The sequence below is a fragment of the Somniosus microcephalus genome, chromosome 6, assembly GCF_052327205.1.
Source record: "Somniosus microcephalus isolate GS21.2 chromosome 6, FLI_Smic_1.0, whole genome shotgun sequence".
Classification (NCBI taxonomy): Eukaryota; Metazoa; Chordata; class Chondrichthyes; order Squaliformes; family Somniosidae; genus Somniosus; species Somniosus microcephalus.
In genome coordinates, this window is record NC_140992.1 from 42,910,490 (window position 1) to 42,923,423 (window position 12,934).

The 12,934-nt window shown below is 44.8% G+C and overlaps 1 protein-coding gene across 1 annotated transcript in view; it reads right to left on the reverse strand.

The window, feature by feature from the left end:
• Positions 1 to 12,934, reverse strand: part of LOC147115647 (adhesion G protein-coupled receptor G7-like) — a 125,361-nt gene that overhangs the window by 39,542 nt on the left and 72,885 nt on the right. Inside the window, exons 10-11 of the mRNA XM_085990079.1 lie at positions 12,335 to 12,498; positions 7,470 to 7,631 (exon numbers count right to left, since the gene is read on the reverse strand). Of these exons, the coding sequence (XP_085846205.1) occupies positions 7,470 to 7,631; positions 12,335 to 12,498 (326 nt within the window). The remainder of the gene's footprint in view (positions 1 to 7,469; positions 7,632 to 12,334; positions 12,499 to 12,934) is intronic.

The following is a 12,934-nucleotide window of genomic DNA, read 5'->3' on the forward strand; positions in this document are numbered from 1 at the left end:
GCTTTCCTCTCATCTGGCAGTTCATTCGCCTTGCAGTACACTTCTATGCGTTCAACATATGTCGTCCAATCTTCAACTTCATTGTCGAACACTGTGACACTGCCACTCTTTGGCATCCCTGGGTGTGGTTAGACTGGCTCAAAATGGCATTTTCCCGCACTCTCCCTTCTTCTCCGCTGCAGCTCAAAATGGCGTCTCCCGCGCTCTCCCTTCTTCTCCGCTGCGGCTGCTCGGCCCTTGAACACCGGCTGCGCTCTGCGCGTTTTCCTTTCTTCCCGGCTGACGCTGCTCGGCCCTTGAACACCGGCTGCGCTCTGCGCGTTTTCCTGCGCGCCTCTCTCTCTCGTTGACGCTGCTCAGCCCTTGAACACCGGCTACGCTCTGCTCTCTCTTGTTGACGCAGCTCGGTCCTGAACACCGGCTGCGCCCTGTGCGCTCTACCCTCTCTCTTCTCCCGTCGACGCCGCTCGGTCCTGAACACCGGCTGCGCCCTGTGTGCTCTACCCTCTCTCTTCTCCCGTCAACGCTGCTCGGCCTTTTTCTGTGCCGTCGGTCGGCTCTAGCCGCCACTGTCCGGGAAGGGTCTGCGCCGTACCTGTTGCCAGCCCGTTTTGCTGGACCACCGTGACTGGAGAACCAAGCCCAGCTCTCAAAAGCCTCCCCTGCGATGCTCAAGTCTCCACTGGATGGTCGACGCCCGTGCTTCTAGACTTGGCCTTCTTCTTTCACTTTTCTCCAGGAGCGAATCCCTGGGAGGTGATGCAGAGTTGCAGGTAGGTTTGAATCTTCTCATCGCCAATGTTGGATCCGTGTATCTTGATGTTGTGTGTCCTTCAATAACTAGACACGAGACTGCAGGGAACAATCAACAGGTGTTTACTGGATGAGGGTTACTCTAAAACCATCCGTACAGATCCCTACCCAGGGTCCACATACAGGTGTGGTCACTGCTGGCACCACAGTATACAGGAGCTGCAAAAAGCAGTTCTTCCCTTAAAGGTACATACACTACACAATCAATGCCTGAGACCAAATTAGATTGTTTTTATTCATTCCTGGGATGTGGGCATCATTAGCAGGGCTAGCATTTATTGCCCATTCCTAATTGCCCTTGAGAAGGTGGTGGTGAGCCGGCTTCTTGAACTGCTGTAGTCCATGTGGTGAAGGTACTCCCACAGTGCTGTTAGGGAGGGAGTTCCAGGATTTTGACCCAGCGACGATGAAGGAACAGCGATATATTTCCAAGTCAGGATAGTGTGTGACTTGGAAGGCAACTTGCAGGTGATGGTGTTCTCATGCACCTGCTGCCCTTGTCCTTCTAGGTGGTAGAGGTCGCGGATTTGGAAGGTGCTGTCGAAGAAGTCTTGGCGAGTTGCTGCAGTGCATCTTGTAGATGGTACACACTGCAGCTATGGTGCACCAGTGGTGGAGGGAGTGAATGTTTAAGTTGGTGGATGGGGGGCCAATCAAGCAGGTTGCTTTGTTCTGGATGGTGTCGAGCTTGTTGAGTGTTGTTGGAACTGCACTCATCCAGGCAAGTGGAGAGTATTCCTTCAAACTCCTGATTTGTGCCTTGTAGATGCTGGAACGGCTTTGGGGATTCAGGAGGTGAGACACTCATCGCAGAATAACCAGCCTCTGACCTGCTCTTGTAGCCACAGCATTTATGTGGCTGGTCCAGTTAAGCTTCTGGCCAATGGTGATCCCCAGGATGTTGATAGAAACATAGAAACATAGAAGATAGGAGCAGGAGTAGGCCATTCGGCCCCTCGAGCCTGTTCCGCCATTTAATGAGATCATGGCTGATCATCCAAATTCAGTACCCTTTCCCTGCTTTCTCCCCATATCCCTTGATCCCTTTAGCCTTAAGAAATATATCTAACTCCTTCTTGAATATATTTAATGAATTGGCCTCAACTGCCTTGTGTAGTAAAGAATTTCACCGGTTCACCAGTCTCTGGGTGCCACTCGGAAAAACACCCGTTTATTCAAACTCTTTCCTTCCTGTCTGCCAACCAGTTCTCTATCCAAGTCAGTACCTTACCCCCAATCCCGTGTGCTTTAACTTTGCACGCTAATCTCTTATGCGGGACCTTATCAAAAGCCTTCTGAAAGTCCAAATACACCACATCCACTGGTTCTCCCTTATCTATTCCACCAGTTACATCCTCAAAAAATTCCAGTAGATTAGTCAAGCATGGTTTACCTTTTGTAAATCCATGTTGACTTTGTCCGATCCTGTCACTGTTTTCCAAGTGCCCTGCTATTGCATCTTTTATAATGAACTCTAGCATTTTCCCCACTACCAATGTCAGACTTATCGGTCTATAATTCCCCGTTTTCTCTCTACCACCTTTTTTGAATAGTGGGGTTACATTAGCTATCCTCCAATCCATGGGAACTGTTTCAGATTATATAGAATTTTGGAAGATGACCAGCAATACATCTACTATTTCTAGGGCTACTTCCTTAAGTACCCTAGGATGTAGATTATCGGGCCCTGGGGATTTATCGGCCTTCAATCCCATCAATTTCCCTAACACCATTTCCTTACAAATACTGATTTCCTTCAATTCCTCCCTCTCATTAGACCCTATGTTTCCCAACATCTCTGGGAGGTTACTTGTGTCCTCCTTTGTGAAGACAGAACCAAAGTATGTATTTAATTGGTCTGCCATTTCTTTGTTCCCCATTATAAATTCCCCTGATTCTGACTGCAAGGGACCTACGCTTGACTTCACCAATTCTTTTCTCTTCACATATCTATAGAAACTTTTACAATCAGTTTTTATGTTTCCTGAAAGCTTACTCTCATAATCTATTTTCCCCCTCTCAATTAATCCCTTTGTCCGCCTTTGCTAAATCCTAAACTGCTCCCAATCCTCAGGTTTACTGCTTTTTCTGGCCAATTTATATGTCCTCTCCTTGGATCTTATGCTATCCCCTAATTTCCCTTGTTAGCCATGGTTGAGTCACCTTTTTTGTTTTATTTTTATGCCAAACAGGGATGAACAAATTCTGTCGTTCATCCATGCGATCTTTAAATGTTTGCCATTGCCTATCCACCATTAGTCCTTTAAGTAACGTTCCCCAATCCATCCTAGCCAACTCGTGCCTCATACCATCGTAGTTTCCTTTATTTAAATTCAGGACCCTAGTCTCTGAGTCAACTGCTTCACTCTCCATTTTAATGAAGAATTCTAACATATTATGATCGCTCCTCCCCAAGGGGCCTCGCACAACAAGATTGCTAATTAATCCTTTCTCATCGCATAATACTCAGCCTAAGATGGCCTGATCTCTAGTTGGTTCCTTGACATATTGGTCCAGGAAACCATCCCGCATACACTCTAGGAATTCCTCCTCCACAGTATTGTTACTAATTTGGTTAGCTCAATCTACATGTAGATTAAAGTCACCCATTATAACTGCTGTGCCCTTATTGCATGCATCCCTAATTTCCTGTTTAATGCCATCCCCAACCTCAGCATTACTGTTTGGGGGTCTGTATACAACTCCCACTAATGTTTTCTGCCCCTTGGTATTTCTCATGGTGGGGGATCCAGCGATGGTAATGCTGTTGAATGTCAATGGGCGGTGGTTAGACTCTCTCTTGTTGGAGATAGTCGTTGCCTGGCATTTGTGTGGTGCGAATGTTACTTGCCACTTACCAGCCCAAGCCTGAATGTTGTCCACGTCTTGTGGGCTCGGACTGCTTCATTATCTGAGGAGTTACGAATGGAACTGAAAACTGTACAATAATCAGCAAACATCCCTACTTCTGACCTTATGATGAAGGGAAGGTTATTGATGAAGCAGCTGAAGATGGTTGGGCCTAGGGCACTGCCCTGAGGAACTCCTGCAGCGATGTTCTGGGGCTGAGATGATCGGCCTCCAACAACCACAACCATCTTTCTTTGCGCCAGGTATGACTCCAGCCAGTGGAGAGTTTTCCCCTGATTCCCATTGGCTTCAACTAGAGCTCCTTGTTGCCATACTCAGTCAAATGCTGCCTTGATGTTAAGAGCAGTCACTCTCACCTCACCTCTGGAATTCAGCTCTTTTGTCCATGTTTGGACTATGGTTGTAATGAGATCTGGAGCCAAGTATTCCTGGCAGAACCCAAACTGAGCATCGGTGAGCAGGTTATTTGTGAGTATGTGCCGCTTGATAGCACTGTCGATGACACTTTCCATCATTTTGCTGATGATTGAGAGTAGACTGATTGGGCAGTAATTGGCTGGATTGGATTTGTCCTGCTTTTTGTGGACAGGACATACATGGCCAGTTTTCCACATTGTTAGGTAGATGCCAGTGTTGTAGCTGTACTGGAACAGCTTGGCTGAAGGAGTGGCTAGATCTGGAGCACAAGTGTTCAGCATGATAGCTAGAATTCTGTCGGGGTCCATAGTCTTTGCTGTATCCAGTGCGCTCAATCATTTCTTGATATCACGTGGAGTGAATCGAATTGGCTGAAGACTGGTTTCTGTGATGGTGGGGACCTCGGGAGGAGGCACTTCTGGCTGCAGATTGTCTTTTGCACTCACATGCTGGGCTGCACCATCATTGAGGATGGGGATGTTCATGGAGCAACCTCCTCCTGTTAATTGTTTAATTGTCCATCACCATTCATGACTGGATGTAGCAGGACTGCAGAGCTTTGATCTGATCCGTTGGTTGTGGGATCGCTTAGCTTCCATTGTTTAGCATGCACATAGTCCTGTGTTGCAGCTTTCACCGGTTGACACCTCATTTTTAGGTACGCCTGCTACTGCTCATAGCATGCTCTTTGACACTCCTCATTGAACCAGGTCCCCTGGCATGATGGTAATGGTAGAATGAGGGATATGCCAGGCCATGAAGTTACAGATTGTGGTGGAATACAATTCTGCTGCTGCTGATGGCCCACAGTGCCTCATGGATGCCCAGTTTTGAGATGCTAGATCTGTTCTGAATCTATCCCATTTAGCACGGTGGTAATGCCATTCAACACAATGGAGTTTGTCCTCAGTGCGAAGACGGGACTTCATCTCCACAAGGACTATGCGGTGGTCACTCTTACCAATACTGTCATGGACAGATGCATCTGTGGCAGGTAGATTGGTGAGGATGAGGTCAAGTAGGTTTTCCCCTCATGTTGGTTCTCTCACCACTTGTCATAAGAACATAAGAAATAGGAGCAGGAGTAGGCCAATCGGCCCCTCGAGCCTGCTCCGCCATTCAATAAGATCATGGCTGATCTGATCCTAACCGCCAATCCACTATCACAGAACCATCCCCTGAATCTAACAGAATTAGACACACGAAATAGGAGCAGGATCAGGCTACACTGCCCCTGGGCCCGCTCCGCTATCCACAGGGCCATGACCGATCCGAACCTAGACTCATGTCCAAATGACTCTGGTCATAGGCCCAGTCTGGCAGCTATGTCCTTCAGGACTCAGTCAGCTCGGTCAGTAATGGTGCTACCGAGACATTGAAGTCCCCCACCCAGAGTAAATTCTGTGCCCTTGCTCAGTGCTTCTTCCAAGTGGTATTCAGCATGGAGGAGTACTGATTCATCAGCTGAGGGAGGGCGGTAGGTGGTAATCGGCAGGATGTTCCCTTGCCCATGTTTGACCTGATGCCATGAGACTTCATGGGGTCCAGAGTCACTGTTGAGGACTCCCAGGGCCACTCCCTCCCGACTATATACCACTGTGCCGCCACCTCTGGTGGGTCTGTCCTGCCGGTGGGACAGGACATACCCATGGATGGTGATGGAGGAGTCTGGGATATTGGCTGAAAGGTAAGTCTGCGAGTCTGACTAAAGCAGGCTGTTGCTTGACTAGTCCGTAGGACAGCTCTCCAAATTTTGACACAAGTCCCCAGATGTTAGTGAGGAGGACTTTGCAGGGCCGACTGGGCTGAGTGTGTTGTTGTCATGTCCGAAGTCGGTGCCTAGTTCGATGCCGGGTAAACCATCCGGTTTTATTCTTATTATTGTTTTTTGTAGTGGTTTTTGTCAGCCACATTGCTGTGGGTCTGGAGTCATATAAGCCAGACCAGGTAAGGATATTAGTGAACCAGATGGGTTTTTCAACAATCCAGTCATTTCATGGTCACCATTACTGATACTAGTCTTTTATTCCAGGTTTATTTAATTTACTGAATTTAAATTCCCACATCCCCGGATCATTAGTCTAGACCTCTGGATTACTCGTCCAGTAAAATACCCACTATTCTACCGTACCCTTGTAGATTGCTAGGTTGTACGACTGTTTTATACTCATTGTTCCTTTTTATGTCCCAGCTCCTTCAGAACAGTATGGGGATATACCCTAACTTGTGAGTATTAAGATCTTGTAGACAGTTACATGAGAAAAAAAATTATTAATTTACTGGCCAAGTAAGAATCTTGCTACATCTAATAAACAGCAGTTTAACTTAGTAAGCTAAATAAAACACCACTCAGCGCATAGCCACAATAATCATGGTTTAGTACCTTAACAAACAGGAAATGGGACACTTGTTACCTAGAAGACTTCAGGCAGGCACCTGAACTAACTGTGATGATCTCATAATCCAGAACTATGCTACAAAATGGCAGAAAAGGCCACTAGAAGAAGTTATGCTGAGGAGAGTGAAATATTTGGCACACAATTCCAAGCTCTGATTTTACACGATGGGGTAGATTTTCATTTTCAGCAGTGTCAGAAAACAAGTGGTCGCGGATTGGCCATCCGTTATGCATCCCGCCCGCATTTCCTTTCCATTGACTTAAAAGCTTACAGCTGGTTACTGTAACAGCTGCACATACAAGAAAGATACATTCTGCTTACTGACACTTTAATCTTATTTTAAACAGTGCCATTGTGCTGCTGATGGTGAGGGGAAAAGCGTCCCGCACAGTTGCCTGTGATTTTACTAATTTCCCCCGCAACTGCCCTGCAATTTGTGGAGCACCAAATTACTTGCCCGAATCATCAAAGAGTACCACTGAGTTCCCCGTTATGTCGAGTTAAAAGTCCACAGCGGATGTGCTACCTTCCACCAGCGGTATTGTTACCACAGGGGGAGGACCAAAGGCGCTTCTATAGAAGAGTGAATTTGACAGGTTTTCATGGCATACCAAGTACACCAAGTACTTACACATAATATTGATACGATTGAAATTATGGGAATCACTGTCTGTGTCACTGACCCTCTGATGCATGTATTATTGGCTTCGCATAAAGGACACGCAAAGCTCAGACAATGAAAATATATGCAGATGGGACCTGAGAACAAAGGAAACTTGTCCCATAGTCAGTTCTTGACATGATGCAAAACTATCATATGTGTCGATATGTAATCTTTCATGTAAGTGAATTAGCATGTGTGACTTGGTATCTGCATGATATATATGAAGGCCACCTTAGCACACTACTATTATTACTACTCAGTTCTTATTAACATCCAAAATAAAGATGAAGTAAATTACTTCTCACCATGAGAACTGCAAAGCTAGTCAGATGAGAACATTCACATGAAAAATATGTATTGTTTATAGATTCATTCATGGAATGACATCCATTTGTCAGCCATTGTCCAACGGAGTAATTCCAGTAAGCACATTCATAATGATCTAAGAAAAATCCATCATTTATGCCCTGCAATTAAAAAAAAACTGGTATTCAGATCTAGAGACATCTTTTCTGCAGTCTCCCCTGGAATACAAATTCTTTTTATTTTATTCATGTTGTTAATCCAGGGGACTAATGTCAATATTGAGGAAGGAATAATGTTTACACTCTAAGGGTCAATGTGAAGCATTTCCAAGTTTGGATTAGCAAACAGGATGCAGATGTCTTGCCCCAACAATGAGAAAGAGTTTTCTGTGAGCTAGGTATAGCAAAACTCCAAATGTGTTTACATCGACAGTGGATTTACGATTTCACCACACCCAGCTCTCAGAGAAAGTCTTCACCAAATGTACCTGAAACCCAAATAAAAACGAAAATGCTGGAAATACTCAGTAGGTCAGGCAGCATCTGTGGAGAAAGAAACAGAGTTAACGGCCCCGATTTTGCTGACCTCGGCGGGCCCATGGCGGGCGACATCGATGGCGGGTCCCGACCCCGCTGCTGGCTCCATCCCGCTCTGTGAAATGATTTTCCCTTGATGGGTCTTGTTAAGCCTGTCCAACGCATTTCCCGGGCCAATTAGAGGAAGCGGGTCTCGTGACATCATTTCATGACGCGTCATCAGCCGGTTTCCATAAAGGGGCATTGGCCAACTTTATTTTGACATTTGTGCACTCAGTGTTCTCCAGCATTGAAGTGCTGCAAACACTGACAATGACTGCATAGAGGCACAGAGCTATACCCAGGCTCTCCTACGACTCCCTCCATATGCTTATGCAGGGAGTCAGAGCACACAGGGAGGTCCTCGTCCCTCCGATGGGCAGAAGAGACCTCCCCAGGAGACCAACACAGCCTGGTTGCACATTGCACAGGAGGACACAAGCAGGGATGTCGTCAGGAGGACCTGGGTGCAGTGGCACAAACCTTTCAATGATCTCATTAGATTACGAAATGTTAGTACAAAGCCACACTCACCTTCATCCTGCTGTGCCTCTCATTACATCCCCATCACTCTGCCTTCCCTACCCTACCCCTGCACCAACACTCACACCAACTTGGACAGATTTGTGTGCATCTTTGGAAGTGGCTTAGTGAGTTGCAGTGAATGTTGAAATATAACAGTACCCCCCACAATGATGGTAAGTGTGAAAGGAATGGCTTGGACATTGTAGAGATGCTTTATGGTGTTGGTGTGGGGTGGTGCCAACCTGGTGCATCATGTAGCAGCCAGGGTGTACAGCATCAAATGAAGTAAATCTGGCCATGGTGAGGCCATCCCTGACCTCCCAGGCAGCAATGTGCTTGGGTGCTGATGCCCTGTGTCCTGTGCAGCCTCAGATGATTGCGGAGAAGGTTGGTGTTGTTGTTGGTGCTGCTGGTGTTGGGGCTGGTCGTGGTCGGATTCTGAGGACCAAGGTGAGACATTATAAAGGGCACCCATGTTGATGGAATAAATGGCAGGTGAAGTACAGATGACAAAAGCATTCTGTCAATGGTGAGAGAGTTCTTACAAAGAGGTGATACTGGGTGGGGAGTGGAAAGTGGAAAGCCTGCAGAATCTGTGCTGGAAATAGACTGAGCAACAGCTGGTGGCTGAGGAAAGTGAAGATCTGTCAGATGGCAGCTTTTACTATACATTTGAAGCTGTCAAGGAATCAGCTGGAGCAATGGCCACTGAACTCCCGCCTCAGGTTGACAGCCATGGTTCCCATGAAGTTAAAGTGAAAAGGTAAGTTAAAAAAGCCTGTTAATGATCTGTCAACAAGGCAATAATGAGATTAATTGGGCCCCCCATTGCCTGTTGGGTCTGCTCAGCGCTGACAGACCCAACATTGGGAAAGGTGCGTGGTGGCAGGTAAAAAAAAAACACTTTCCCACCCGACCCACCACCGATCCCACCCGCTGACCCCCTGGAAAATTCCCCCAACGTTTCAGGTCGATGACGATCATTGACCTGATATGTTAACTCTGTTCCTCTCTCCACAGATGCTGCCTGACCTGCTGAGTATTTCCAGCATAGAAGCATAGAAGATAGGAGCAGAAGTAGGCCATTCAGCCCCTCAAGCCTGCTCCGCCATTCAATGAGCTCATGGTTGATCATCCAAATTCAATACCCTGTCTCTGCCTTCTCCCTATATCCCTTGATCCCTTTAGCCTTAAGAAATATATCTAACTCCTTCTTGAATATATTTATAGAAACATAGATTTTCTGTTTGTATTTCAGTTTTCCAGCATCTGCAGTATTTTGCTTTTGTACCTGAAACCCAACCTTACAAGGACACCACCTAAGGTGCCATTGTGAATTTTTCACCTTCCCAGACCAACCTTTCTTTTGATCTCCTTTTTATACTCTTAGTACAAGTAGGAACAGTAAAGAAACAAAGACATTTTAAGAGAAAAATTGGTACATCATTTTCATAAACCCAAGTTGAAGGAAAAGTATACTATGCATCAAAAGCCTCCTTTCAAAGGAAACCCTATAATGCATGTTTATCGACACAGCATTAGTGACTGTACTTCAAAGTACTTTGTTGCATGTGAAGTGTGTTATCCTGAGAGACATGATAAGGTGCTAAGTAAATTCATAGGAACTGGAGTAAGCCATTCAGCCCCTTATGCCTGCTCTGCCATTTCATGAGATTGTGGCTGATCTGTATCTCAACTTCATTTACACACCTTAGCTCCATATCCCTTCATACATTTACCTAACAAAAATCTATCAATCTCAGCCCTGATAGCTCCAAATGTCCCAGCATCCACAGTCTTTTGGGGGAAAGAATTCCAGACTTATACTACCCGAGTGCTTCCTGATTTCCCTCCTAAATGGCCTTGCTCTAATTGTAAGATTATATCCTCTTATTCTTGATTCCACCACCAGGGGATATACATTTCTCTGTATCTACCTTATCGAATCCTTTTAACATTTCAAACACCTCGATCAGATCACCCCTCAATCATCTTACTCAAGAGAATACAGCCAAGATGTCTTAAATGAAGGCTATATAAAGTTAATAGTCACTGAGAAGAAAAAGAAATGTAATGCAAAGTATCAGTATATAAATTAAACAACCTGACGCCCTGGAGATACATTAAGATAACACTGTAAAATACTGCTTTACTTTAGCCAATTTATTAGTGTCATTAAAGGTCTACTCCTGTTCCTATGTTCCTATATTTAAAAAAAGGATACAAAAGTCAGGATTTCCCACCTTCCCTGCTGATCTTTCTGCAGAACTGGGACTGACAGCAAGAAATGGGTTAGGGGCACACTCTGCCACAGTCCCCACCCACCTTTACGTCCTTCTCATTCCCTGCAGGAAGAACTGGCTGGAATACCATTCATTCACCCACAGATGGGTAGGTGTAATGTTAGAAAATAAATGCCATGTATTACCAGGGCCAAGCAGTTGATTAAAATTCTAATCAACTTATTTTTGATAAAGTATAAGAAAGAGTTTGCATTTCTTTAGCTCCTTTCACCCCCGCGGTCTGTCCCAAAGTGATTCACAACCAATGAATTGCTTTTGAACTGCAGTCACGGTTATTTTTCAGACAAACACACCAGCCAATTTGAGCACATTAAGATCACACAACGAGCAATGAGATGAATGATCATTTAACCTGTTTTGATGGTTGTGGGATGAATATTGGTCAGAACAGGTAGATGGGACCTTAGTTTAAAGTCTCATCTGAAAGATGGCAGCCCTGGAACTGCAGCACAGCCTCAATACTACACTGAGATGAAATCCTAGGTTATGTGCTCCAATCCTGGAGTGGGACTTGAACTCAAAACCTTACTCAGGCGAGAGTGCTACCACTGACCTAAGTTGAAACTTGAAACAAAAGTATTTTGGCAATTCTTATGACAAAACAGAGCGTTGGAATGATTCCCTAACAGCAAAACACTGATGAATATCTGTGAAAATGTTGTTTCACAGCACAATTGTCATATATTTTGTGAATAGTCGCAGTTAGAAACATGAGTATCATAAATGTTCCAAATTAATGGGAAAGCCATACCACTGTGGCAAATCCAGTGGATATACATACACACAGAAAAGGAGATACAAATTTTCAACAACCAGTGACAATAAGGGAAGACTCCACTATCACTGTCTGAGTCAGAAGATGTGGGTTCAAGTTCCACTCCAGAGACTTGAATACAAAAATCTAGGCTGACACTCCAGTGCAGTAACGAGGGAGTGCTGCACTGTTGGAGGTTCCCTCTTTCAGATGAGAAGTTAAACAGAGGCCCTGTCTGCTCTCTCAGGTGGAAGGAAAAGATCCCATGACACAATTTTGAAGAAGAGCAAGGGAGTTATCCCCGGTGTCTTGGCCAATATTAATCCCTCAAACAACATCACAAAAACAGATTATCTGGTCAATATCACATTGCTGTTTGTGGGAGCTTACTGTGCACAAATTGGCTGCTGCGTTTCCTACATTGCAACAGTGTCTGCACTTCAAAAGTAATTCATTGACTGTAAAATGCTTTGGGACATCCGGAGGTCGTGAAAGGCGCTATATAAATGCAAGTCTTCTTTTTTCTTAGTATAAAATATAACCTTTACCCAACCAATGAAGAAATCTGTTTAAAGTCAACTAGTTTACTCCACTTCTGTTCAAAAAGTTCACATCTAAGCCAGATGAAAAGCACTCTAATTTGCACTGTTATTTATACCACTACTTTTTTTTGCATTCCCTGACATGAAAATTAATAATTATCTTACCTTTTTTCTTAATTGTATTGTTACATTGTTGTTAAGAGCACCAGTGTGTCCAGAGACAGTGCCAGCTATTACTTGAGTCTTCAGCACAGTAATGCCTTCCTTTTTAGGGGCTGGAAAGAATGAGGCATCCTTATAGAGTACGAATCCAATGAGAGCATCAGCCTCTAAATTAAGGATAAGAAACAGACTGAAAGTTATAATCGAATCAAGAAATAATGATTAGCAATTAGGATTAAACAGACTATTTTTCAAATTAATCATGAAAGGCTGAATGTAGCCATTTCTGGTCCTCCATCCAACACTTTAAATTGCTAATGTGTGCAATTCAAATGTCAGTTTCTATACCCAAAATATGTCACATTGCAGACTTTTATGGGTAACATACATTATTGAGTTTTCAAGAACTTCCTGGATTTCTCTCCCTGTTTGTATTTCCATTGAAGTCAAACTGTAAGTTTGATGGGAGTCTGCTGGAACACTTGCAGATTCAGCCAGGACCCAGATATGGCAGGTCCCAACCTAAAGCCAGAGTTTCTAAGATGGCCTTGTGGGGACAGAGCCTCCACCCTCTCCTACAGGACCAGTGATATAAGGGGGCGG